The sequence below is a fragment of the Amblyomma americanum genome, chromosome 3, assembly GCF_052857255.1.
Source record: "Amblyomma americanum isolate KBUSLIRL-KWMA chromosome 3, ASM5285725v1, whole genome shotgun sequence".
Lineage (NCBI taxonomy): Eukaryota > Metazoa > Arthropoda > Arachnida > Ixodida > Ixodidae > Amblyomma > Amblyomma americanum.
Window position 1 is genome coordinate 188615002 of NC_135499.1, and position 26561 is coordinate 188641562.

The 26561-nt window shown below is 50.3% G+C and overlaps 1 protein-coding gene across 4 annotated transcripts in view; it reads right to left on the reverse strand.

Moving 5' to 3' along the window:
* LOC144125677 (nidogen-2-like) overlaps positions 1–23814 on the reverse strand; it is a 34900-nt gene extending 11086 nt beyond the window's left edge. For 2 of the 4 annotated variants that reach the window (XM_077659271.1, XM_077659268.1), the window contains exons 1-5: positions 23704–23814; positions 22082–22328; positions 19218–19313; positions 15873–16011; positions 11451–11527 (exon numbers count right to left, since the gene is read on the reverse strand). In XM_077659271.1, coding sequence (XP_077515397.1) covers positions 11451–11527; positions 15873–16011; positions 19218–19313; positions 22082–22274 — 505 coding nt within the window. In that variant the 5' untranslated portion in view covers positions 22275–22328; positions 23704–23814. Of the gene's footprint in view, positions 1–11450; positions 11528–15872; positions 16012–19217; positions 19314–22081; positions 22360–23703 lie in introns of all 4 variants that reach the window. The other 2 variants (XM_077659270.1, XM_077659269.1) reach the window with 2 other exon arrangements.
* Between the last annotated feature and the right edge of the window lie 2747 nt (positions 23815–26561).

Sequence of the window (26561 nt, forward strand, 5' to 3'; positions counted from 1 at the left end):
TGATAGTTCAGTTGTGTTAAAGTTAGTAATCCCGTTTATCTTTTTCTTTTGGTTTTATTTTTCAAGCCACAAGAAGCTAACACGTAGTACTCGGTAGTACTCTCAACGCAATTTATAAAAGAGTACGCGTCGCCAGGGGCGTAAGCGGGTGCGGATTGAGAAGTGTGGTACGAAGATTTTAGCTGGCTTGAATGACAGCCCGCCGCCGCCAGCCTATGTAAGAATACGAAAACAGTATGGCGATGAAGTAGACGTTTTGCCTGACGTCTCTGCACATTAGAACCTCCAAGTGGCGCGATCGCCCCCAGACCAGGTCGTTGTGATCAACAACTGATTGGCGACGCGCATTTGAACGCGACAGCGCTAAGGCTTCCGTTTAGCGGCAGCGTTGTGTCGAGAAACCCACCCATGACACGCGTGACGTAATGCGTGTATGTCTAGAATGAAAATAATCGAAAAGAGGACTTCGAACGACTTAACTTTGTAAAGTAGTTGGTTTTAGTAAATGAAAACTTCTACAGATTTCAGTCCGGATTCGAACCCCCGACCTTTGGATGGGCAGCCAGGCACGCTACCGACCATACCATTAAGGTTTATGAACAAGCACGTGTGCTGGTCTTACTTGCTCAGAGCACAAAAAGAACTTTTGCCTTATAGTTCATCCCATTCAAAGATTGTGAAGAGAGGGATCGCAAAACTCTGCTTAGAGTCTGCACTCCTAAAATCCTGTGTGCATGATATGCAAGATAGTTTTGAGAACCAATTGGCTAGGCTTGAGGCCGCCGGCTTCCCTGACTCGGTAGTTGTCGCTGTTGCAGAAGCGTTATTGAAGAAGTTGAAGCCCGGAACTCGGAAGGAGGCAATAACACCCCCGCAGGCTAAAGTAAAACCTGAAGTGATGCCCCACGTGCACAAACTATCCCATGGCCTCAAAAAGGTGGCAAACCGGCATAATGTGCCGTTAGTCTTTTCAGCCCCTCGGAAGCTAGGCCAGTTGGCCCGACGCATCACAGGTGATGACAAGAAACCTGGGTGTAAAAAGAGGCACGGGAACCGCTTTGCGGAATGTGCCACAGGCGTTGTGTACGAAATTCCCTTGACGTGTGGCAAGTACTACATAGGGCAAACGGGGCGCTGCGTCAACGACCGTCTCAGGAACACGAAAGAGATTTAAGGAATAGGGAAGGTGCTAACCTTGTTGAGCACTGCGCAACTTGCAAAGATTGCACACCGATGTTTTCAGCAGTGAGGATTCTAAGCAGAAGCAAATTAAAAACAACCCGTGAAACGATAGAGGCATGCTATATTAAAAAAGCTGGGTCAGAGTGTGTCAGCGATACCTCAGTCGTTCTGTATAATACAGAAAAGGCGTTCCTGTCAAAGTTTCTGCGATAAAGATATGATGAGATTGTTTTTACTATTTTTCCTTTTTTGGTTCTTTTACGGTGTGCGCCTGCGCTGGTCTGAGAGTATTTAAGCTGTGTGTGTGACTCTGAATAAACAGTTGTAAGTGAGCGCTGTGTTCGTCCTTGTTCGTCCTTCTTCTTTTCTGTCTTCTGTCTTCTTTTCCTTGGCTAAAAACGTGCCGTTGCGCTGAAGAACTATGAACTTCAACCATACCCTGTTTTATACATAACAGGCAACACTGCCAAAGCTAGCGCGCCTGTTCACGCAGGAAAATTCCGCGCCCAAAAAGTAATTTGCCCTACAACAAAAGTGAACACAAGCATATTTAGTTGCTACAGATCTTAAGTGCCGTGAATGCCAATCTTCTGGAATTCGTTTAACCTCTTGCCACATTTTCGCGCTCCAACTCATCGCGACATCGAGAAATGAAACTAGAAATTTGTTTTTGAGGAAAGGAAATGGCGCAGTATCTGTCTCACATGTCGGCGACAAAAGCCGAGCTGAACTGCTAAACCTCGCCAACGCGTCCTGGGAGAAGGGTTCGTTACCAAAAGAAGGGAATGAAGCGGGGCAAACCACCTCGCGTCGACAACCTGCGCCCCATCTCCCTCACGTCGTGTGTGGGGAAGGTGGTCGAGCATATGATTTTCAATAGACTACAGAGACATTTGGACGTCACTGATCGCCTGAGCACTCAAGACGTCTTGGTGCAACTACACGATCTGGTTATCAAGCAAGCGAAGACTCCTACGCCAATAGCTATCCTGGTGCTCGATCTCAATGGGGCCTTCGATAACGTCACACACGAACGTATTTTCCGTAACCTGCGCCAGACGGGGTGCGGAAAGCGAACATTCAAGTGAGTGCAGGATTTCTTAAGCAATAGAACGGCAAAGATCAAAACTGGAGAAGTCGAAACCGATAGCCCTGGGAGACAGAGGCACCCCGCAAGGGTCGGTTCTTTGGCTGCTTCTCTTCAACCTGGCACTCCTCCCTCACCCGTCCTTGCTTCAAGACATAGGGGGCATAGATCAGGTGATGGTGGAAACTTTATTACACACAGGGGAGTTTAGGACGCGCAGGTCCTTGGGCCCCCGCACGGCCCCACTGCACTCAAATGTACATGTCTCGGATGCTCATGACGCTGGCAGACCAGCCTGTGGCGATAGCTTGCTTGGCCGGGTCTTCGGAGCGCAATAGGGTCTCCCAAGCCACCCAAGTGGTAAGGTGCTCCAGGTCACGAGGGGGAGATCCGCCGGGCAGAGGAAAAGGCTATGATCGAAAGTGGCTTTGGGGTGGTGGCAGAGGGTACAGGAGGGGTTTGTGTAGACCTGGTGATAGCGCGGGCGTATATAAGGGGAGGGTAAGGTGCGTGTTTGGAGCCGCCTTCAAAGTGTCTGATGATAATTGCCGAGGGAAGGATGGGGTGGGGGGCACAGCTGACGCTCGGCTTTGCAGGCCTGCGTTAGTTCACTGAATGAATGCATGCGCTCCCGTGAGAACCCCAGATCGGAGGCCGCCGGTGCCCGGTTGAGAGAACCTTGGGCTAAAGCGTTGGCAGCCTCGTTTCCAGGATTCCCGGAGTGGGCAGGCACCCATATGAGCTCCATGTGGCGGGGCGGGTGTGCGGCGAGGGTGTTCAGTATGCGAAATGCAGGGACGTGACCTGTCCCGCGGGCGAAATTTAGTATGGCAGTTTTAGAGTCAGATAGTATATACCGGGCCTCCGTGCGCGTGATGTCTCGGGCAATACCGGCCTCTTCAGCCTCCTCCGAAGTGGCAGTGGGAGATAGGTGAAGGTTGGCAATCGGTTATAGGGAGGGTTTCGTGATGGCTACAACCGCGTCCTCGTCTGCGCATACGGCGTCCACCCACACGACATCCGGTTCCGTGCCATAGTGTTTGTGGAGCGCCCGTGCGCGAGCTCTGTGGCAGGGTTGTGGTAGGTGGGGTGCATGTTTTTGGGGAGAGGTTTAATTAGTAGTTCGCGGTGAATGTGATGGGGGACCTGGAGCTGTGTGGGATCCGTGGCTGGTATCCTGATGTCGAGAGTGTGTAGGATGTGTCTGCCGGTGGTGCTTCTCGCGAGACGTATGTATTGTGTCTGTCGGTGGGCCTCAATAAGCTCACCTATCGTGTTGTGTGGGCCTAGCTGGAGAAGTTTTTCGGTTGAGGTATTTAGGGGTAGGTGTAGTGCTGTTTTAAATGCCGTTCGGATCATGGCATCCAGGGTAGAGATTTCTGTTCTCTGGAGATTCAGGTAGGGGGTCGGGAAGAGAAAGCGGCTGAGGACGAAGGCATGATTGAGACAACATAGGTCATGCTCCTTCATGCCCCGGTGGTGCCCAGAAACTCGGCAGATTAGGTGGGATATCGACACCGCCGTCTGTTTGAGTTTCTGGATGGTGACAGTGTTTTTCCGTTGTTCTGGATGTGCAGGCCCAGCACCCGGAGAGTGTGTACCTCCGGGATGTACCGGTTTTCCAGTGTCACGGTTAGGGGGGCTGTGGGGCAGTTTCGGGTTTTGGGGCGGAGTATAAGGAGCTCCGACTTCTCCGGAGAGCATGAGAGTCCGATACTCCGCGCATGTGTTTGGGTGAGGGTAGCTGCCTACTGCAGAGTAGTCTCTATGTCTCCATCACTGCCATGGGTGGTCCATAGAGTGATATCATCAGCATAGAATGCATGCCTAAGGGGAGGGATTTTTTCATTTTTTAATTGGTTTTTGGGGAAAGGAAATGACGCAGTATCTGTCTCATAGATCGTTGGACACCTGAACCGCGCCGTAAGGGAAGGGATAAAGGAGGGAGCGAAAGGAGAAAGGAAGAGAGAGGTGCCGTAGTGGAGGGCTCCGGAATAATTTCGACCACCTGGGGATCTTTAACGTGCACCGACATCGCACAGCACACGGGCGCCTTAGCGTTTTTCCTCCATAAAAACGCAGCCGCCGCGGTAGGGTTCGAACCCGGGAACTCCGGATCACCTAGGGTGAGGGATGGTTTATAGTTTGCGGGCAAGGGGGATGAGCGTGACATTGAAGAGAAAAGGGGAAAGGACAGATCTCTGGGGGGTGCCAACCCCATTAAGCGTGTATGGGTGGAATGTGTGGGGACCGAAGTGAATCTCGGCTGTGCAGTTAGTAAGGAATGATCGAATACAGGTGTACATACGTTCACCTATGTTCAAGGGGGAGAGCGCCACCATGATCGCTTGATGGTCTCGGCGATCAAAGGCCTTGGAGAGATCCAAGGCGAGGACAGCTTTTGTGTGGCCCGGTATGAGGAGTCAAAAATATCCTGTGTGAGCTGGAGCATGGCGTCTTGTGCAGACAGGTGGGGACGGAAGCCCACCATGTTGTGCGGGTAGAGGTCTTGCTCTGTTATGTGTTGGGTGAGTGAGGCGAGAGCGACATGCTCCAAAAGCTTGCCCAGACATGATGTTAGGGAGATGTGACGAAGATTTGCAGGTGTAAGGGGTTTGTAGGGCTTGGGTATGAATAAGATTTTGTCGTGGCGCCAGGATTTCGGAAGGGTGCCCTCCTGCCAGCATGTGTTGAATTACCCCGTGAGCTGGTCAATCGACCGACTGCGGAGCATGCTAATGGAGATACGGTCAACTCCTGGAGTGGAGTTAGAGCGGAGAGTCAGGAGGGCCGCTGTGACTTCTGCTTTCGTAATCTCCGCGTCGAGATTGGCATTCGGGGTGCCGGCATAGGGGGGCAGGGGATTTGAGGTACCGGGAGTTGTATGTGTGTTTCTACGTATGTCGATGAGTGCGTCGGGAGAAAGGTCGGTCCTGTGTATAAGGCGTGTGACGTGGTGTTGTGTGGCTGTTTTGGATTGCATGGGGTCAATTAAGTGACGGAGGAGTTGTCAACTGCGTTTGGAGGACAGATTGCAAGCCACGCTATCGCAAATCTGTCCCCAGTTGGATCGGCAGAGCTCCTCAGTGTGCTCAGTAATTTGAGTTTGCAGGGCGGCTAGCCACTTTTTAAGGGCCCGATTTATCTTTTGCCCTTTCCAGCGCTCTAGGATGCTATACTGGGCCTCCCATAGGTGGGCCGGGAGTGTGTCGAGGGTGGGCGTATCTGGTGTGGTGTCAGGGTTTCAAGTGTGTGCGGAGACATCGTTCATGAGTGATGCCACCCACTAGTCGATGTCTGTATTGTGAGTGTCAGGAAGGGCCGTCCGTGTGGCGCGGACCGCTTCCGAGTTGGTGAGTTTGTGTGTTAGGGGAGGGTCGTTCTTTGTTTGTACGGTACTGTAACGGAGAGGATGTAATGATCGCTCCCTAATGTGTGATGTGTTGTGTTCCACGTAATACCCGAAAGGTTGCGGGTCAGTGTCAAGTCCGGGCTGATGTCTGCGCTGGCATTGTAGTCAACTCTCGTGGTAGTGTTAAAGTTGTTGTTTACTGTGAGGCTAAGCTCTTGTACCAAGGACCAGAGTCGCCTTCCTCGTCCCGTGGTGGTGCGGTAGCCCCAGTCAGTATGCTGACTGTTGAAGTCCTTTCTGATAATCAATGGATGCTTGCCTGCAATACGATGGAGATCGCGCAGTAAGCGTTTCCAATGAAGCCATCGGATGAGACGGTGGGTGGTATATATTTGCATTAAAAATAGATGGTGTGGAGTGTGCATCTGGTATGATTTCTGTGATCACGCAGGGCGTCTCGGGGGTGATCTGATGCGTTTGGTGTGCAATGGAGCGATGTATGAGTGTGGAAGCCCTGGGTGTATTCGTTACGTCCGAGTGAGCGGATGTGTAGCTGGGAAGTGTGGCAGGTGCATGTGTGTCCTGAAGGAGGAGGATGTGGGGCGTGGGAAGTGTGGGGAGGAGGAGTTGGAGGGGTGCGCGCTTGCCCCGGAAGCGGCGGCAGTTACATTGCAGAATTTATAAGGAATTAGGTGGTCGCCCCGCCATACTGTAGCTTTGGTGGGGTGAGGGTTGGGGGGTTGGGTAGGGGGTTCTGTGGGATAGGTGGGCGGGATTGATGGGGAGGGGGATTGGGTAGGGACAGCGAGGGAAGGGCCTGCTCTATTGTTTGGAGGCGGGTGTCCTAGCCTGCAAGGCTCATCTCAAGGGTGCGTACCATGCGTGTAAATTCCGCTTCAATTTGTTGCTCGAAGCATTGGGACAGGTGGTCGATGAGGTGATTGAATTTTGCCTCTAGACGCGCGTCCATTTCGGCGAGTTTAGCGTCCACGCGGGCCTCTAGGGATTGAAGGTCAGTCTGTGTGATGGGTGGTTGCTCTGTTGTGCGTTTTTTCATGGGTGGGGGTGAGGTGGGGATTTGGGAGGCAGATTGTTCCATGTTTTCAGTGGGTGTTTGAGGTAGCAGCTTGGGTTGCGTGGGAGGGACTATTGGCGGAAACGGTAGAGGGGTGGAGGTGGGGGTCTTGATGAGAGAGGTAAGACGACTCACCTCCTCTCGAAGGGCCTGAAGCTCCCGGTCACGGGGGTCGACCTGTGTGGGCGGGGGGTTGAGGTCTTGCTGGTAGCTTTGAGTCTGCTGCCTGCTACCCTGTCCGCCCAGGAAAGTTGTGGAGGCTGTTGGTCCTGGTGGCAACGAGACGATGAGCGATACTTGCTGGAGCGACGAACGCTGGCGCGGTCCGCGTCTCGTTCCGGTGCGCGAGAGATGTGCTGTTGCGGTGAAGCGGGTGAAGCGGTGGAGCGGCGTCCCTTCGCTTTGCAACCTTTAGTACCCGTCATGTGGGCGCCTCCACAGAGTATGCAGGCTGGGGTGCATGTCGGGGTGTCCTCTCGGGGGTGCGGGATACCGTATCTTGAACAGTTGTGCGTACGCTGAAGGATACACACATTCGCGTGATGCCCTGGTTTTCTAGTTTGTGCAAGCATCCAGGTGTCCTCTATATAAAATGCAGCAGTGAAGTCCGCCTGCGTAGGAGATGGTTCGGGGCACCGGACCCGCCCGGAAGGTGATGAGGATCGAACGGGTCTGTCCTATGCGGCGTGCATCAATGATGGGGACGCCTGGGTTGCCCGTGATGAGGTCTTCAAGGATTTGTGCTGGGGTTTCTTCCCAGTAGGCGTTAGTGATTACTGCTCTCACTGCACCATCCGGGGGGGGGGGGGTGGGGGGTGGGAGGGGGGTTGGTGGCGTAGGCGGTGACGGCGTAGGATTCGAATGGAGATTTGTTTGATGGCGACCAGGTGTAGCGCGTCGGCTTGATGCGGAGTACTCATCGTGCAGGTGTTGTTTAGGGAGTGGATACGCAAGTTGGTGGCGTCTGGGGCTTGGAGGTCCTTGGCTGCAGTTATCAGGGCCAGGCGAAGCTGGCGCGGTCGAAGGTCGTTTAAGGTAAGTCCCTCGTTTGAACGAAACGCTATCTTGTAGGCATCCTCAGGCAACCGCGGCTGGCGTTACGACCTTTGCGCTGCGAGACGCGTCACGCGCAGCTGGGACGCTTGGTGTACGTAATCTGCAGGTCGTGAGCCGGTGGTGTCGTTTACCTGATCCTGGATTTTCGATGCTCCTTTCTGATGGGCGGGTAAGCTCAGGATATGGTTCCAGTCCCTGGGATCATAGTCCTTTGGGTTGATGGTCTCTCCAATCACTTCGACCGCCATACTGTAAATGTAGGGTAGCTCGAAGCGGCTTAGGCTTAGCGCACGTTGGCGCAAAGCCTAGTGCGGCAGCTGATCGGCAAAGGGCGGTTTTCGGCCCGTGGGCCCACTTAGGGGAGACCGATGGCCATCAAACTTGAACAGATGGTAGCGCTCACCTTTACGAACGGTGCAGTGAAGAAATGGGCACTGCGTGGGTCGAAATTCGGACGAAATCGCCGTGTTTTTACAGAGCCGATGCGAAGCGCGTTCGCACTCACCGGCCCCTTAGCGGTCTCTACAGGGCATAGATAACGCTCTCTACGCAGACGATATCACTGTGTGGACGTCGAGGGCAGGGTCGGAGAGTTGGATGGAGGAGACCCTTCAGAAAGTAGCAAAACCGTGCACGAGCTCGCTAAATCGTGCGGCCTCAGTTGCTCGCCACAGAAGTCGGAGTTACTCGTTATCAACCCAAGAACAAAGAAAGGAATCAAGAGAACGCGCGCGTCACCATCGACGGGACGAACATAACGCCAACCACGCAAGCACGTATCCTGGGCGTCATCTTCCAGACCAACGGCAAGGCGGGGGCGTCGATCAACAAGATCAAGGGTTCAACGGAACAAATTTTGAACATGATCAGAAGAGTCAAGAGCAGAAAAAGAGGATTGAAGGAGGACGATGCACTGACGCTCGTCCAGGCCTTCGTGACGTCGCGCATCGTTCACGCGGCGCCGTACCTCAAGTTACTCAGCAAATACAGGGACCAATTGAACGTCATTATACGCAAGGCAACCAAGATGGCGCTGGGCATGCCGAAGCATTCTTCGACCGACAAGCTTCCCAGCATGGCCAAGAACAACGTCGTTGAAGAGTTAATAGAAGCTCATCTGTCTAATCAAAGAGTTTGGCTCAGTCAAACTTTGGCGGGACGTCGCGTTCTTGCCAAGTTTGGCTGGAAAGAGGCAGACCGGAAGGAAACGGGGCCATTACCCAGGTTGTGGGCGCATAAAATCGACAGTAAGCCACTGCCTCGAAACATGAGGCCGGGTCGTAACGACGGCCGCAGAGCGGCTCGCATAGCGGCCTTGACGTAGGCTTTAGATCAAATAGAGGAAGAGAGGGTCACTCTCTTCACAGACGATTCGTTACCCGTTACATTGAAAGCCACGCTGGCAGTTACGACGCGGGATGGGCTCGTAACCGGCGATTCCATCGAGACGTTTTTTCCGGAGGTGGAAGAACATAGCGCTAGCACTCCCGCATCCCAAAGTGGGAAGAATTGTCACTGACTCGCAAAAGGCGTATAACAGCTACAGAAAAGGATGGGTGTCTCTTGCGGCACTAGATATTCTCAAGAGTAAACGCGACGTACCTGAAAGAAAAGTTGGGTTGATATGGACACCGGCTCACTCTGGGCTCGAGGGCAATGAACTTGCCCAGCAGTTCGCCCGAGAGATGGATCACCAGGTAGAGGAAGGTGCGCCACAGTCCATAATTAGTTATAGGTACTTTACGAACCATTACAAGACGGAGAGGCGACGTTACCCCGATCCTCACAAATCGCTTAGCAGAGAACAGCAAGCCATCTACAGGCAGATACAGGCAGGATACTTCCTGCACCCTTACCTTCAAAACAAGATGTACCCGGAAAGGTACTAGAAGGAATTTAATTTCTGCAACACTCAGTTAGGCACGCTCCAACACGTCATTGGAGTATGCGATTTCGTCAAGGCAATCCGCCCACTTCTTACGTGCCCCACTACCCCACCCCATCCCTCATCCTCCCTTACAGAGCGATGGGAGACCTTGCTGACCAGCCCCGCCCTGGAAGACCAGCTCGTCCTGATCTCCAGGGGCCAGGCGGCTAGGGAAGCATATGAGTCCTGTGAAGAGGGAACCACTTCCATTGACGGCGTCTAAGAAGACGTCGTAATTAGCTTGGCTCAATAAAGTTGTTTCTGTCTCTCTCTCTCTCTCTGAACCGCGCCGTAAGGGAAGGGATAAAGGAGGGAGTGAAAGAAGAAAGGTAGAAAGAGGCGCCGTAGTGGATGGCTCCGGAATAATTTCGACCACTTGGGGATCTTTATCGTGCACTGACATCGCAGAGCACACGGGCGCCTTAGCGTTTCGCCTCCATCGAAAAGCAACCGCCGCGGTCAGGTTCGAACCCGGGTATTCCGGATCAGTAGCCGAGCGCCGTAGCCACAGAGGCACCGCGGCGGGTATCAAGAATTACTTCTCATACGCGGCGAATCGCCCTTGCTCCATCCGCACATAAAAAAGTAGTCCACACTCAGTTAATATTACAGCCACGGGGTCCGAGTAGTGAGCGCCTCACAACTTCGGCAGTAGTTGTCAGTGCTACCACTTCGCTCTATACCGCTCTTTGTTTTTCGAGCAAAACCTAAGCGAGGCTTCGAGATGAACGAATGACAAGTGGCACAGTAATATGGTTTCGCGTACGCACTACTTCGGCAGCCTTCGCAGCGTCGCCTGCTATGCATTAGGCACGTTGGCTTGGTTGAGGTACAAGGAGTTGAGGTACAAGGGTACTGGTTAGACTCTAATCGGAGTAACGTTATGTGCGTAAAATGCAGCGTGGAAGAGCTCGAAGACAAGAACGTGGAAACTGTCCCGTGATAATTGTCATGAATGTGTGAATGTGAACGAAGAACAGCGACTGTATGCGGAGAGAAACCGTTAAGGCTGCGGCGTCTAACACTTGCAGGCGGAGCTTAAGTGTCCTCCTAATTTTTGGTGTGGTTTTACAATACCAAGGAACAACAGAGGGCTCTCTTGAGATCTGACATCACATACAGCCAATGTGTTCAAAGCCTTGTCGCCGTAACAGGCTACTATATGACCTTTCTTTTACAGTACATGCCTTCTACGAAGGCTATGACCGTATCATCGCCATTTTCCAAACGTTATGCTCTCCTTGGAGTGCGCCATCCTGCGGCTTCACAGACTGCAGCGTATCACTTCGCCACAGTTGAGCGCTGATGTATTACGATGGTTGTGCGACGGGGTGACGTCCCATCCGAGCGACGGGTCGGGAAAGAGGTGCAGGAACGTATAGCTTTAGTTTCATAAGAAACTAGCCAGTGCCATACCAGGAACTCAACGAATGGTATGCAAGGTACATGAAGGAGCAACTGTGGGCTGTGCTACTGTCCTCAGGTGTTACGAAGTTGTCCACAGCGGGCTGGGTATCCCTTGAATGTGACACGTAGTTAGCAGGGAGCTCAGTTTCATAGGAAGCAAAGAAAAAAAAACTCAGATGTGTAACATAATTTTCTTGAAACTCTTTCACGTACTGTGGAAGTGATGTCTTTACAGAAGCGGCAGAATACGTGCATAACGGGGATGTGGTCCTGGGTATCATTTCGCAAAAATGCATGGAATCGTAACTTACTGACTTTTACTGTAGCATATGAACGAGAGAGTTTTCACAGTCGGATCTCTTACTGCAGTGCATGTCGCTAGCTTGGGAATGAATGGCGGTGCCGAATATCCGCTGGCCTTTCTTGTCCACGCAGTTGCATCTGCATCGGAAAATCATTTCAGGCCGTATGTAAAGCTCGCAACCATGAATGTTACTCTTGACAGCAACAAGGGTTTAACTTCGTCGTGTTCTTATTAAAACTAATTTAATTCTATCGGTTAAACCTGTTTCATTTCGAACTCGCTCATGCACGAAATTGAAACTGGAGATCGCATCTCTGATCTCGCACGCAGTGCGTACATGCATGTATCAAACGGAGTGTTTCTCGGAAAAAGGGTTCACCCAAAAGGATAATTTCGGCGTTTAATGAGTGTGTTGTTCGACCGCAGTCCAGGCTGCTGGACTATAAAGATTGCTGTATCAGCCATTGATCATTTTAATGGTTGTTCTAACCACCAGTGCCATGAACACAAGTGTGCAAAGCAGTGGTTGAGCAAGAATCCGGCAGATTTGTTCCCAGCGCCTGCAGTATCCTGATGCGCGGTAGTTTTAGCACACCGTTTTAGCTCTCCTAGCTGTGAAATGTTATCTGCGTTCGAGCTTTTTACAATACTCAGTTACACTTAGCTCAGGGCAGATGATGCAACGATGACATCGCTAGGAATGCTAAAACGGCCTGTACAGACTTCTATCTTTACTGCGGGATGTCATATTGCTTGGTGGCCATATCTTCTTTCGTAACCCTGAACAAAAAAAGTTGCACTATAAAGGATTATATACTTTCATGCACACAATAGGGAGCATGAACCAAGAATATTTCAGGTTAATGGCATTCTGATTTGAATCTCCCCAAAACACCGGCTTCAAATCAGCGCACTATCATTTGTTCGTAACGTACCTTACCTCAGGTAAGGTTTTATACATTCAGTTTTGTTTGCCTTATTGGGATCAGTTTTAACGCACAAGGCAGCCAGTTTTTTTGGTGTGGAAAAAAGCCCAGGAACATTATATTTTGTTGCCACATGCTTGAAATTGTGCGCCACATTATGGGTGTACGGGATGAAAACCGGTCTACTTTTGCGTTTGGTGACCTCATCTTGATTGCCCTTTTTACTACATTCTTTTTTCAATTTTCTCAGAAAAGCTTCACCTACTCCGCTTAAGAACAACGTTGGAAATCCAACCTTTTCCAACTTCCGAAGCTGGGTTTGAAAGCTTTCCCCCGCTTTATGGCAACATGATTTCTTCAGCGACGCTTCCAGGCACATCTGAGCAATGGCGCGCTTTAGAGCCTTCGAATGTGAAGAACCATAGGTCAATAATTCTTATTGCGCGCGAGGGCGATACATCCAACGAAAGCTTTGGTCTTTAATGGTGATGTCAATGCCCAAAACGGCAATCTATTGCCTTGGGTGGCGGTGGTGAAAAGCATTTATTTAGATATATATACAGAGAGGTGCTCGGGGAGAGGCCCCTAGTGGGTCTCGCCCCTTACAATACAAGGCGGAGTCCCTCATTCCGGGACCCCGTTGGTCCTGACCGCTGCGCAGGTCCGCCGAACCAGGGCCTGTTGGGCCGATATATAGTTCCTGGCAGCCGAGCAGAGCCGCCTCTCAGTCCTCTCGAGAAGGGAAGGGGTGATGGGGGGGGGGGGGGAGAGAAGGATTTTGCCCGCATGCCCAAACCATGTGAAAGGTGTCGGTCACCTCCTTACAGAATGAGGAGCGGTCATCAAAAGAAGAATCAAAGTGCTCGAGAACCACTGGGCACAGCAGGGTGTTTGTAAAGAGCCTGAGGAGAGTTCGTTAGCCAGCTTTACCCAGTCCCTTCATAGGAACCGGTTAGCGCCGGTGTTCGGCACGATAGTGCTCAGTAATATATTTAAAAGAAAGAATAGGGCTGTGATCTGGGTTAAGGTCCTCCCAAGGAACGCCTGGTGCCCGGTAAGTGAGTGCGCGGGCTGCCTCATGGGCGGCTTCGTTACCTGGCATGCCTTGGTGGCCGGGGACCCATATGATTGAGCGATGAGTTGGATCGCCGTCGCGAGTGCTGTGGCGAAGAGTTTGGTGAGCAAGTGGAGTGATCCAACCGAACTCAAAGTTACGACAGGATCCGCGAGAGTCTGTGAGGACGAATTTAGAGTCGAGATGGGAGGCTGCGAGGGCGGTCGCTGCCTCCTCCGCAGGAGTTTAGCTGGGCGCACTGAACGAGAGGCCGTCCACCTGTTGGGCAAGCTCATGGGTGAAGTCCAAACCTTTTACAAGTAGTTTAATGCCAGGTAAAAGTTCGTCATTGTTTGTGGGCAAGATGAGGGAACCTGTTTCTTTAAAATAATTAAAAAATCGTCAACATATCTAAATGTTTTCAGCACTTTAGCTTCGTCAAAAGTATCCGCCAATGACCTGTCCAGCTGCGCAAGAAAGAAGTTACATAGCACAGGAGCCCCGCAAGAAATGCAAATTACCCTTTTCTGAACAAACAGCTGGTCTTCAAACGATACCACAGTGCAAGACAAGTAATACTCTAACATTTCCAAGAAATTCGCAACAGAAACACCGGCAGCGTTCTGGAAGAAAACCGCCCCATTCGTTTCAAAAAACGACTGTACAGCGGCTAACAACTCAGTCTGTGGGATAGAATAGAACAGAACAATGTCAATATAAGACATATAGCCTGAAGACTTATTCTCGTGCAAAAATTTAACATCAAGAGAGTTCCTGCAAGAAAACGTGTCTTCGACTTTTAAACTATTAAGATGTCTTAGCAGGAAACGACGGGTGAGAGCTTTCAAACCCAGGTTCGAAAGTTGGAAAACGCAGGCTTTCCAACGTCGATCTTAAGCGAAGTAGCTGAAGCTTTGCTGAGAAAATTGAAAAAAGAATGTAGTAAAAAGGCAATCAGGATGAAGTCACCTAACGCAAAAGTAGACCGGTTGTCGTCCCGTACACCCATAAGGTGGCGCACAATTTGAAGCATGTGGCAACAAAATACAAGGTTCCTGTGTTTTTTTCCTCCCCCAAAAAATTGCCGCTGGTTTAGCTCTGGTTTAACCTGGAGTGACGCGATAGATACAGCTGGCCGAGTGCCAGCCACCGCCAGCAGCAGCTGCTTCGCACCAAGTGGATGGCCACGTAACCAACCATCTGACGAACCACGTGATCAGCCACGGCGTCGCGCTGCGGGCAGCTGCTCCGCACCACGTGACCAACCACGTGAAAGCGTGGCGACGCAGTCACTGGGGGCGCGCTGAAGTCTCGAAATGCTACCGCAATGTAGCTAACGCTACAAAAAGCTGGCTGCCTTGTGCGTCAAAACTGATCCCAACAAGGCAAACAAAATTGAATATATAAAAAGAAACATGCAGCTCCGCTTGTTAAATGTGCCGTGGGAGTCGTCTGTCAGATTCCTCTCACGTGCGGAAAGAAGTACGTCGGCCAAACCGGCCGCTGTTTTAACGACCTATTAGCGGAACATAATCGGGATTTACAAAATGGTACTGGATCACATTTGCTGCATCATCGTAAAGCCTGCGGAGAATAAAGAAAGATTAATTAAGTGTGCAGCAAGGCTGAAACAAACGAAGGTTTTAAACAGAAGCAAGGACCAGACAGCCCGTGAACTGTTGGAGGCCTTCTATATCAAAATCAACTGTAGTGATTCTGTTAGTACCCCATCTATTATCATTTATAAAAATGAAACTGCTTTTTAGATACACGGGGGTGAGACACCTGTGTGCCATACTTATCTTTTTTTCCACTCTTTTTGAACAACCCTCGCGCGCATGTGTGGTTCTTGCTACCCTTGTTGATGTCCTTATATTCATTCGCATTCGCGGTGAAGAAACAGTTGGAAGCTGCGCCTGTCCCGTCTCGCTTGCTATGTGTTGTCCTTTTCGGCGCTACAACCCTTTTCTGGAAACATGCACCAACTAGCCCCCCAATAATTATTGCTCTTCAGGTGAGTCCATCTTGCGACAAAACACAAAACTATCTCACTAAGTCCTCACCAGAAAGCGGCAGCAGCGTCTGTAGGTGCAGATGAATGCTCGAAGCAATTAATGCAAGTCACCGCATGGACATATCACAGGCGCTCGACCTGTGCATGTGTTATTGTGTAAATAGGATACTTGTATATAGTACCTCTCTGCCCCCTATTCTATCTGCCTGTCCCCTCACCTCTTCCATTTCACTTCTGCAGTCTGCCTGCTATTCCTTTATTTCCGCTGCCGCAGCTCAGGTGGCTCCCGTAATGACGGCATATGGCGGGGCTAGCAAAAATCTTTTCCTTCCTTTTTATCATTGTTTTAACAATAAACCACTACTACTATTACTAAGTCACCGCATACTTTTCAAGTGAATATGAAGGCACCTTTGCCCGCTCACTCTGAGCCAAGAATGGGTAAAATTAGCCCTTTTTGGCTCAGAGCGGCGAGTTCTTGGGCTCACGTGAGTCCTTTCTTGCAGCGTGTGGGCCGATAATCGCCGTAGTCGTCACAGTCGGGGCGTGGTCCACCGTACGGTGACTCGAAGTCTCCCTGGTGACGTTCCTGCCTCAACAGGTCTCGGACGCAGGCTCTGCTCTCCGCTGCAAGGGAGAAAAGAAACATGAAAGAGGAGACAGTGTAGCTGGTTTCGTTCAAATTTGCGACGCCGGCTGTTTGTCTCTCGAAAGGGTCCCCTATCGTGCGGACAGCGCTTGAAAAAATTTCTGTGGCGTCGTTAGCAGATTAGTTCAAAACTCCCGTCAAGCGTGTGCTTCGAAATGAGCTAACATCGAATCTAAGTACGGTAGCAAGCTGCAGTGCAAAGCACATAGAGTTGTGTAAGTGTTAAATGTGATGTTTGGTGTTGAGCAAAGACTTTTTCTTGCGTTGTCTACACTAGAGGTCGTTATACAACCTTTGTCCATAAATTTCCGAGACCGAGTTCATTTAAAAAGATGCGTTTAACATTGAAATCATATGTCTCCCTTGCAGTCTATACACAGCTTCCAACGCTTCTTGAGGTCTTGGAAATAGTTGGAAAACGCTTCTTTTGACAGGGCTGTCAGCTCATTTTTCGTGGCGCCTTGAATGGCCTCCACGCTCCCCATCCAGCGACCTTTTAGGCTCTCTTCACACGAGGAAACAGGAAAAAATCGCATGGGGAGAGGTCAGGCGAGTATGGCGGTGGGGAAGTACAGTGATGCTGTACTTGGCGAGAAATTTTGTCACACTGAGAGCAGTGTGCGGATTTTTCGTTATCGTGGAGAAGGCTCCATTGTCCAGATGCCCATAAGTGAGGACGACGGCGTCGCAGTGCATCACGCATATGTTGGAGCACGCGGATATAAAACTCCCGATTCACCGTCTGCCCTTGTGGGACGAAATCGTGGTGTATGACACCTCTGGCATCGAAAAAGCTATCAGCATCGTCTTTGTTTCGGTCTTCTGTCGCCGCACCTTTCTCGACGCCGGAGAACTTGTGGGCCGCCATTCGGCACTCTGCCTCTTTGTTTGAGGATCGTATTGAAAGCCCCATGTTTCGTCTTCAGCAGTGATGCTGTCGATGAATGCAGCATCCTTCTCTGCCTCGGAGAGCACATCAGCGCTCACTGATGTCCGCATGTCCTTCTGGTCCTGTGTGAGGGAGCACGGCACAAATCTGGCATTCAGCTTTTGTTTCCCCAAGTTCTCACGCAAAATTTGGTGGCATGTTGTCTTACTAATGTCGAGAACATCTGATAGCATGCGGTCTATAATGGTGCGGTCTTGCTGTACGATTTCCCTCATCTGAGCCACGTTGTTTTCATTCCGTGAGGTTTAAGGGCGCCCCTGCCTTGTGTCGTCTGCCACCGACGTTCTCCCCGGAACGAACCTCTTGTTCCACTCGAAAACTCGCGCCCGCGATAATGTCTCGTTGCCGTGCGCGTCACGAAGGAGCTCATACGTCTGTGTGACTGTCTTGGCAAGCTTCACACATAATTTTATGTTTACACGCTGTTCGAGGTGGACGACCATCTCTCCACATTCACTCACAGTAGAATGCGCAGACGACTACTAAAAACGTATTTTTCAACATCTGCCATCTAGCGGCTGCCACAGCAATTAACATAAATAGCTCAGGTTAGCCCGAAATGATGGCCCTACACATACGCACCAACATTTGTTTGGGGAATCATTTCAAGAGAAGAAAATAAATCAGCCTCGAAACTTTACTGACAAAGGTTGTAAGAATTACGAGCGCGCATTGTTACTTTGAAAGGCTGATAGATATGACTCACGTGAAATGACACTCAAACCAAAGGGAACTGAAAATGCCACAGGAGTTAGTATTTTGGGTAAGAAATTCGTCTCCACAACTATTAGCCCCTCAAGATATCGACTGGTACTCTCTCACCGTTACTCCCCCTGGCGAAAGGGCGTCAACCACAGTCGTGAGGGCTAAGGGGTGCAGTTACTCCCATTTTACGGGGTTTTAACTTACAGTATTCAACTGAGTCACGTTTCAGCGTGAACGTTGATATGTCAAACTATAAACGTCACAGTGACTCAGAGCTTTCGGATGCAGATAGAGAACTGCGCCACCGAAACACACTGCAAAGGTTATTTCCGTAACATTCTCATCGTATTGCCCAAAATTAAAAGTCATTTTCCTAAATCAACGTCCAATGCCTGCTCGTTGCACAATATAAGCTTGGTTGTTCCAAAAGCTTGAGAGCACCCTCGCTCCCTATGTACACTGCATGGGTACCCCAGTTTAAATTTTCATACTCTCAAGGCTAACGTACGTTAGCGGACGACGTGAAACCGTGAGTGATGATACTTTGGAGGTACACATTACGAACACTGAAAGCAAATGCTGCAAACATGCGTTCGAACCGATTGTCTGCAGAGAATTTAAAAAAATTACCTATAGAGAAAAATGGCGCAGCCGTTTATGCACCGCGGGAATGCCGGGAAGATGAGGTTTCGTAAAACGTGGATTCTGCTGCGGATTCGTAGCAGTGCCGCGAGGACCTCTTCTGCGCGCGGATTAAATTATTTTTTTCACTTCTTCAATAAATTTAACGCAAGCGAATGTTCGGTGTTATTTACGTATGGAATCTTTCACGCAGTTACTCGGATGTTTGCTTCGTGTAGAAGAGTCGTGCTGGCACGACTGAATCTATGTTCTGTGCCCAACAGTAGCCAGGCCAAGTACGAAGCCACACGTTCCCGGCATTCCTGTGACTCTGTACGGCGGATGAAATAGAGATGAACTACCACAGCACCCTCTAGGTGCTTTTGAGAAACTCAATATGGCCATATGCGATGATGATGATTGATGATTATGGATTTTTATGGCGCAAGGGCGTCTATGGCCAAAGAGCGTCATGGCACAAGGTATTTTTCGACTACTCAAGGTGGGGTCAAAGACTCATTTCCCAAGCATTTCAATCCTTACTAACCGAGCACCATGCCAGGGGAAATCTTGTACCCATTGTACCACCGGTGGGTACCCGGCGGCACTGGGGATCGAGCGCCGCACCTCCCGCATGCGAGGCGGTATGGCCATATGCGTCTATCGAGGCTGCCTCTTCCAAGCTCACCTGTATAGCGTGACTATACTGCTACTAAGATGGCCATATATGTAGCGTACGCTTTAGAGACATGAGTGACCTTTATACGTCGTTGTCGAGGTGTGCTCGGAGCGGGACTGTTATTCAAGTGCAGTTCTGCAGTCCGGTCACAAATGTCGCCTATGAAAATAAATGGCACCACGTGTGGTCAAGCCCCTCACAGAAGTAAACCAGCAACTGAATGGGCTCACGCCTAGAGCAGCTACCATCGACGCAGGACAGCATGGGACCGCACTCCCCTCCCGGTATCGATGCCATCTCCTTGTTTCTGCAGGCTTCGCCTTCGCCTGTAGAAGAAAAAAAAAAATGGTTTAACGTAGTCACAACGAGTAGACGCGCGCAAGCACGCGTCCATCGTTCAATTGGAGGGGGCCTTTAAGCTCGGCCTTAAGGGTATGACGCGATACCTTTAGTGGGTCAATACCCATGTATGCAGAATAGGTCATTCTCTACTTAACATTCTTAGATGGCGGCGAGTCCTCATACCAGCACCAGCACATCACTACCAGCGTAAGAGATGCGCCACTGCATTGTCAGGTGGCTGTTTCCATCACAGCCCGTCTGAAATTCAGCCCGTAGTTAACCTCTGGTCTGACCATCCCTCATTGAAATTAAAATTTTCTTTTGCTCAACTTAGTTATCAGGAAACCTTGACCTTTTCTTGTCAACGCGCATTGCATATTTACACTGGCGGGTCATTCACTCATCACTGTGCTGGTGCTGCTTTTGTTGTTCTTAGCTCCACACAAAATATTTTATACCTTCGTCGCATATCCTTAGAAGCACCCTCTAGTGCCTAAGCCGGGTAGCTTGTAGCATTCCATTCTGCTGCTGTGTTTTGCTATCGATAGCCCTCCTTCTATGCCCGTTAATTTCTACACTGATTCTCTATCTCTGCTTTCTGCACTGTCTTCAGTTACTTCATTTAACCCGAAAATTATTTCCATTAGGATAGATCTCTATCGTTTGTCTTTTCTTGCCCCATTTCTTTTATTTCATATCCGGGGTCACTCCAGAATTTTTGGAAATGAGTTAGCCGACCAGGCTGCCGGTAGTGCTGGGCAATATGGCCATTTACACACTTCTGCCCTTTCACGCCGTCACGTGCGTTCCCGTTTACACCATTATTTCCTTCTTGTATGGCGAACTTATTGGCAAGAGAATAATGGCGGCACAGAATTATTTAGCTGGACTCCTGATACGCTCAATATTCCTTCCATCCGTCTGCCTACGAGTCCTCTTATTAGTTTACTCACTGGGCATGGTAGATTCCCTTTCTACTTTAAAAAAAATTGACCTATCTCTATCTTCAACTTGTTCATGTGGTATGTAGTGCAAAGATGTTATTCATTACTTCCGGAATTGTTTCCTTACTGCTCCTTTCGTTTCCCGTGTAAAGTCTCTCTGCTCATCTGACATTGCTTACCCCTCTCTTCTGAATAACCCTGCTGCTTTTGATTCAAATGGTTTGCCTCATAAGCACCACAATTCCTACATATTCCCGATGAGTTACTTTGTCACTCTCATTTATCCTGCACAGAGAAGCGCACTCTGTTCCTTTGCTGGGGATGGATGCCTCTCGCTGTGGCCTGACACTGTGTTTGGACCAACTGTGCCTGTGACATTATCTGTGCCTCTGACTGTTCTGTGACTTTGGGTTTTCACGTTTTTTTGTTTGTTTGTTGTTTTTATTTCCCTGCCTTTCTCTTTCAATTAAGTTTTTTTTCAGCGTTTAGCTCCTTTTACTTTTTTTGTATTAGCTTTAAGCCTGGTAAAGCGTTGCTGGTCCGGGATCCCTCTCTCTTTCATTTATGTTTCTTTGTATTCTTTCTGAGAGGGCCAATAAAAGGGGATTGTGCGACCCATGTTTCTCTTCCCGAGCAACCTCTCGCGCAGATGGCGCGACCCTCCTCCGAACTTAACGCTGGTTCCCATGCAAGCAATTCGACGAACTGAGCGAACAGCGGCGCTGTGCTGCGAACTTAAAATAACTAAATCGCCTACAGTAGGGAGTGCAGTTTACAAGTGCGCATTATTAATGCGAAAGCATTATATGGCCCATTATCAATGAAACCCGGCGCCGTTGTCGGAGTACAGGAAAAGTCCAGATAACTCCAGATGACGTCATCTACAAAGAAATGAGTATATTCCGAAGTTGCAGGGAATTGAACCTAGGACCTTCACAATGCGAGGCAAGCACGCAACCCACAAAATGCGTTGCTTCTTGGCGAATAAAGGTGAACCTAGTCCTTGCTTTGCATTACGACCGTGTGCATTTAATGAGCAGGTGTGTCACTAGAAAGGAAGGAAAGATATGTATAAAGAATTAATGCATTCTCCTTCAAAGCGCGGAAGTAGTCCAAGCGTCCTCCGTAATGTTTTTTTTTATATTAGAGCGTCTGTCTTATTGTGAAACAATTTAGGATGCGATGACTTAAGCAGCCATTTTCTGTGCCACCGTCCCGTCGACGACGCTCAAAAAGAGTCCCTCGAGGTGTCACTGCGCCGAAAGCCAAGATTCTGGGGCCTCGGCTTCGCGTTTCATTTGCCCAGAGGACCACCGCAGAACTTCTCCAATGTTTGTAGTCTACAAGCTTGAGAATAGGCTATGGCTTGAGTGACCACGTATAGATAAGCTCACAGCAGCGCAATCCGAGTCGTGATGTAGTGTAATGCAATGCAGCGCTATGCACTACCATGAAGGTGTAAGCCCTCAATGCAGTCACTTCATGAGGGCAACCGTGCGCGCACAAGTTCACTAGAATTACTTCCACAGTGACTATGGTCTCCAATAACAGTAAAGGTGAACTTCCGTACCACGCCGTGAGGGAATGGATGAAATAAAGAGTGAAATGACGAAGCGAGAGAAAGAGTTGCCGTATTTGAGGCGTCAATATGAATTTGGACCACGCTTACTGCGCAGCAACATTGCACAGCACACGGGCACATTTAGCATTCCGAACACCTCCAAGTGGTCGGGAATGAATACAGAGAGCTTCAGTACTGCACGCTTGAGCAGCTTTAAATGGCGCGGAATGGAAGTTTGTATACTCGCCCAAAATCCTGACGCACACGGGGCAGCAGCCGCAGGTGGTGGCGTTGTGGAGCAGCCTTCCATGGCTGCAGGCGAGTTGGCGGCAGGGCTCCTTGCAGGCCATGCTCGAACAGCGGAAGAACATCTGCCCGCCAACGAGAAGCAGCGGAGCCGCCACTAGGACGACGAGGTACCACGCAGGGGAGGGCGGCATGTCTCACTGTTTCGACAACACGCTAGAGGTGCTGTTGTTCCAAGCACGCGGGTGCTGCATCGGTCAATGTGAACTTCGTCCCGGCCTGCACGCGGTTGCTTGTTAAAGAAACATCTACATGCACTAGTTTCGCCCTTCCCGAAACACACACACACACACACACACACACACACACACACACACACACACACACACACACACACACACACACACACACACACACACACACACACACACACACACACACACACACACACACACACACACACACACACACACACACACACACACACACACACACACACACACACACACACACACACACACACACACACACACACACACGCGCGCGCGCGCGCGCGCGCCTGAGAGAGACGCAGCACAATGACGAGTGGATTGCAGTTAGCAGTTCTCTCCGGGCAGAATCAGCCGTTACCGACGCTGAAAGGCCAGTGGGTGTTATTTCTGGGGGCCTTGCCGAGTGCTTCGAGTAGCATATTTGTTGTTTCTAGATAATTCAATTAATGGTCTGCTCAACTCTGCTTTGGCGTTTTGGACGAGTTACTAAACCTATACACGGCCTAGCAGCGAAGCTTGTAGCCTGCAAATTTTTGACAGAGGCTGTACGTCGCGCACGAAGCTGGTGTCCATAGCCTCCAGGGCACCAGCCGTGTTAACATAAGGCCTCGTCTGCAAAATCCACCGCTAACGAAGGGTGTCTCAAGTTCTTTTAATGTATATTATGAATACTTCGCGGTATTGCTTGCTACGGGAACATACTGACCGCGTTGCACACAATGCGGCATCGTTATAGAAAGTTTTTTTTTTTAGCTTTGCTGGGGGAGCTTCTATCCATGGTGACTGGAACCTTAAGGCGGTTCACCCACAGCACTAACATGCTGCTTCTAAAACACGCCTCGATTGGGAAGCCCTAACGACGTCACATAATTTTTCACAATCTATATGGCTAAGTCAGAAGAAGGACTGTTAATGAAATATTATAAACAGCGGACTGCCCTCGCTCAAATTGATCTTGATGAGAAAATCAGCAGGCGCTTTCTTATCTTTTGAGACCCAGGAGTTGGCGGGATCTACCAGCAATTCGTCCCGCTGATCGGCTTGCGTAAACCCGCCACCTATATTGTGCGCTATACTAAAAGGCAGGGAGAATTCGGTAATAGAGCATACACCCCGTGCGCTCGAGGTCAGGATACTCGTGCCGCGGTGCCAAGAGGTTTCTCTGGGCTCGTTGTCACCTTCCAGAGAGGTGAAGCTCAATAAATTTGGCCCGTGGCCTAAGTTTACCGAGCATGCATACCATCCCTGTGTCTGGGAAGCGCGTTCGGGAATAACAGTATACGGTGTGCCGCATCTGCAGATAACGAACAAAAACGGCGCCTTTAGCTTATTCAGTTTGACGCTTGCTTACCTTCTGCGTCTTCGTGGAAGATGCCGAACACCTTCTTCCTTTAGACTTTTTGCGCGAGGCGACAAGGTTTCACTGCAGCACGGGTCTTCCAAGAGCAAATGCCTCGACTGCGCCAGGTTTTGTGGCTCCTCGTGCGATAAGATAGCGCGCTTTGCACAACACGATGAAGAAAAAAAATGAGCAGCCCAGCGCCGTCGCACGAAGCAGACCGCTTACACTTAATGCGTCTAAATGACGTTTCAGGCCACAGCGAGCGCGCCCTAAATTCTAAAACCGTGTTACAGCGCTGTGCCTTCAGGAGGTCACTCACGGGCAGCTTTGCATGTTAGCAAAATTAGCGTGTTTGGCGGGCTTGTCCGCGCCCTCCTTCTCGCTTACTGCGACAAAGGAGAGCGCCCCCTGGATGGCGAGGTCGCAGTCTCTCTCGATGAGTGCGCCCCACTTGGCGTCAAGTGAGAGAAGCGTGGGGCAACTCTCTTCGGCGAGCCGGAGGTCTCTGCCCTCAAGTCACAGATGATCGCGGCGCGATCGAGCCACTCGCGGTCGCTCGAGGAGACCCAATGTCAGGCGGATGCCTGCCAGTTCGGCTATTGAAATCCTGAAAAATTGCAGGAGACACTTAAGCTCCGCCTTAAAGGTATGACGCGATAGCGTAATGGGTTAATTTCCCTTAAATTCTCTACATTACATCTATAAATTCCTGGGAGTCCTCATACCCCTCCTGGCGCAGTGGTGCAACGGTTAAGCGATGAGCCATTGCCCTGCGGTCCATGGCAGGTGCTTCCAGCGGTGGCCCTTCCAGAGGTTGCTCTTCCCGAGCGACCAACGATTAATTTAACTGCTACCTGCCGCTGTGGGCAGTTTTCTCACTATCCGGTGGGCAGGTTGTGGTGTCGCCGCAAGATCACGTGACTTAGGTACCGCACCTGCCTCTTAAGTTGCTCTCTGGGCACCACCTGCCAGAGCGACTTTTCACTTAGGACGCTGACGCAGGACTTTTATGGAGAACGGGGCCTTTAACGCTGTCGCGTTAAAACTGTCAGCTGAGTTTCGGTATGTTTTGCAGTGCTTCGCGCCCATGCGTTCTGCGTGTCCGCATGCATGTTTCGTTATGCGCCTCGATTTGCAAGGGCGGAGCAGCAGACGACCTGCTCCTCGGACGAAGTTCGTGCAACGGCACGCAACTGTGACAAGGAAAAAGAGCTGTGTATAGCCAATGTTCAACGCACCTCCACGTTAACAAACGCACTGGTCGGCGTGTTCGCTTCGTCAATGTACGAAGACCCTGCATAACCAGCCCTACGAGGAGTCGAAGACTATTATTACAGAGTTTAAATATGCCCGCACGTATCAGTCGCTACACATCAGTCGTGACTGTAGCTCGGCGGTAACAGCGACGCTGGCAACTCCTCGGCGCTAAGACTTTCTTGCCAGACCCGCCGCCCCAGCCCTCAAAAGCATCGCACGCTGTGTGGGGTTGAGGTTGCTGACTGCAGGCCGCAGTTCTTTGCGAGAACTTCATTGTCAGAATAGGGAACGGGATTCATCGTAACGTTTGGTGCAAACGTAAACGAAGCGACGACGGCTGATAGAGGGTTTCAACGTCCGGCCGGCAATAGTTTTCATTTCGGGTCTGCTAGGTGGGAGCGCAGCGCTCGCAACCAGCAATCACGGAGTCCTCGTTACCATTTCCGCTGCTTTACGCCACCAGAGTTCCCGGGTTCGAACCCGACCGCGGCGGCTGCGTTTTTATGGAGGAAAAACGCTAAGGCGCCCGTGTGCTGTGCGATGTCAGTGCACGTTAAAGATCCCCAGGTGGTCGAAATTGTTCCGGAGCCGTCCACTACGGCACCTCTTTCTTCCTTTCTTCTTTCACTCCCTTCTTTATCCCTTCCCTTACGGCGCGGCTCAGGTGTCCAACGATATATGAGACAGATACTGCGCCAGTTCCTTTTCCCCGAAAACCAATTATTATTATTGTTATCATTACCCTCCTCTTCACCTGGTTAAACCAGCGCGCTAGCCCCTCCATCTCCCGGGCCTCCGCGACGAGGAAGCCACTGGAGCCACTGCGGTATGCGGCTTTCTTCCTTCTTTCGCTACGACCTTCCTGCCTGCCCCTACGGCGCGATATTCCGTCTTTCCTTTCCTCCCTGTCCGCCTCGTTACTCCACCTGTGGCTAAACCGGCTTTCCCGCTGCTCTTCGACGGCGCGTTCTGGTCGGCATATCGTAGTAGTAGTAGTAGTTGTAGTAGTAGTAGTAGTAGTAGTAATAGTAGTAGTAGTAGTTGTTGTTGTTGTTGTAGTGTTTATTCCAAAATAAAAATAAATATAAAAATGAAAAGGAAGCCCCAGCATCTGCGATCGCTACGGAGGCACCTGTGCTGGGGCGGTGGAAAAAAGGTATAGCAGGCAGAATGGAGAAATGAAATGAAAGATGTGAAGGAGGAGAAGGAGGAGGAGAGCAATAATAATAATAATAATAATAATTGGTTTTTGGGGAAAGGAAATGGCGCAGTATCTGTCTCATATATCTTTGGACACCTGAACCGCGCCGTAAGGGAAGGGATAAAGGAGGGAGTGAAAGAATAGATGAAGAAAGAGGTGGCCGTAGTGGAAGGCTCCGGAATAATTTCGACCACCTGGGGATCTTTAACGTGCACTGACATCGCACAGCACACGGGCGCCTTAGCGTTTTTCCTCCATAAAAACGCAGCCGCCGCAGGAAGGTTAACCGGAAGAATAATTGGTTTGCTACTCTGGAAATGGAATGGAAAGGGATGAGGGGACAGTAAGAAAGCATAGGGGGAGAGGTAGCATGCACAAACACACTATTTACACAATAATATATATATAT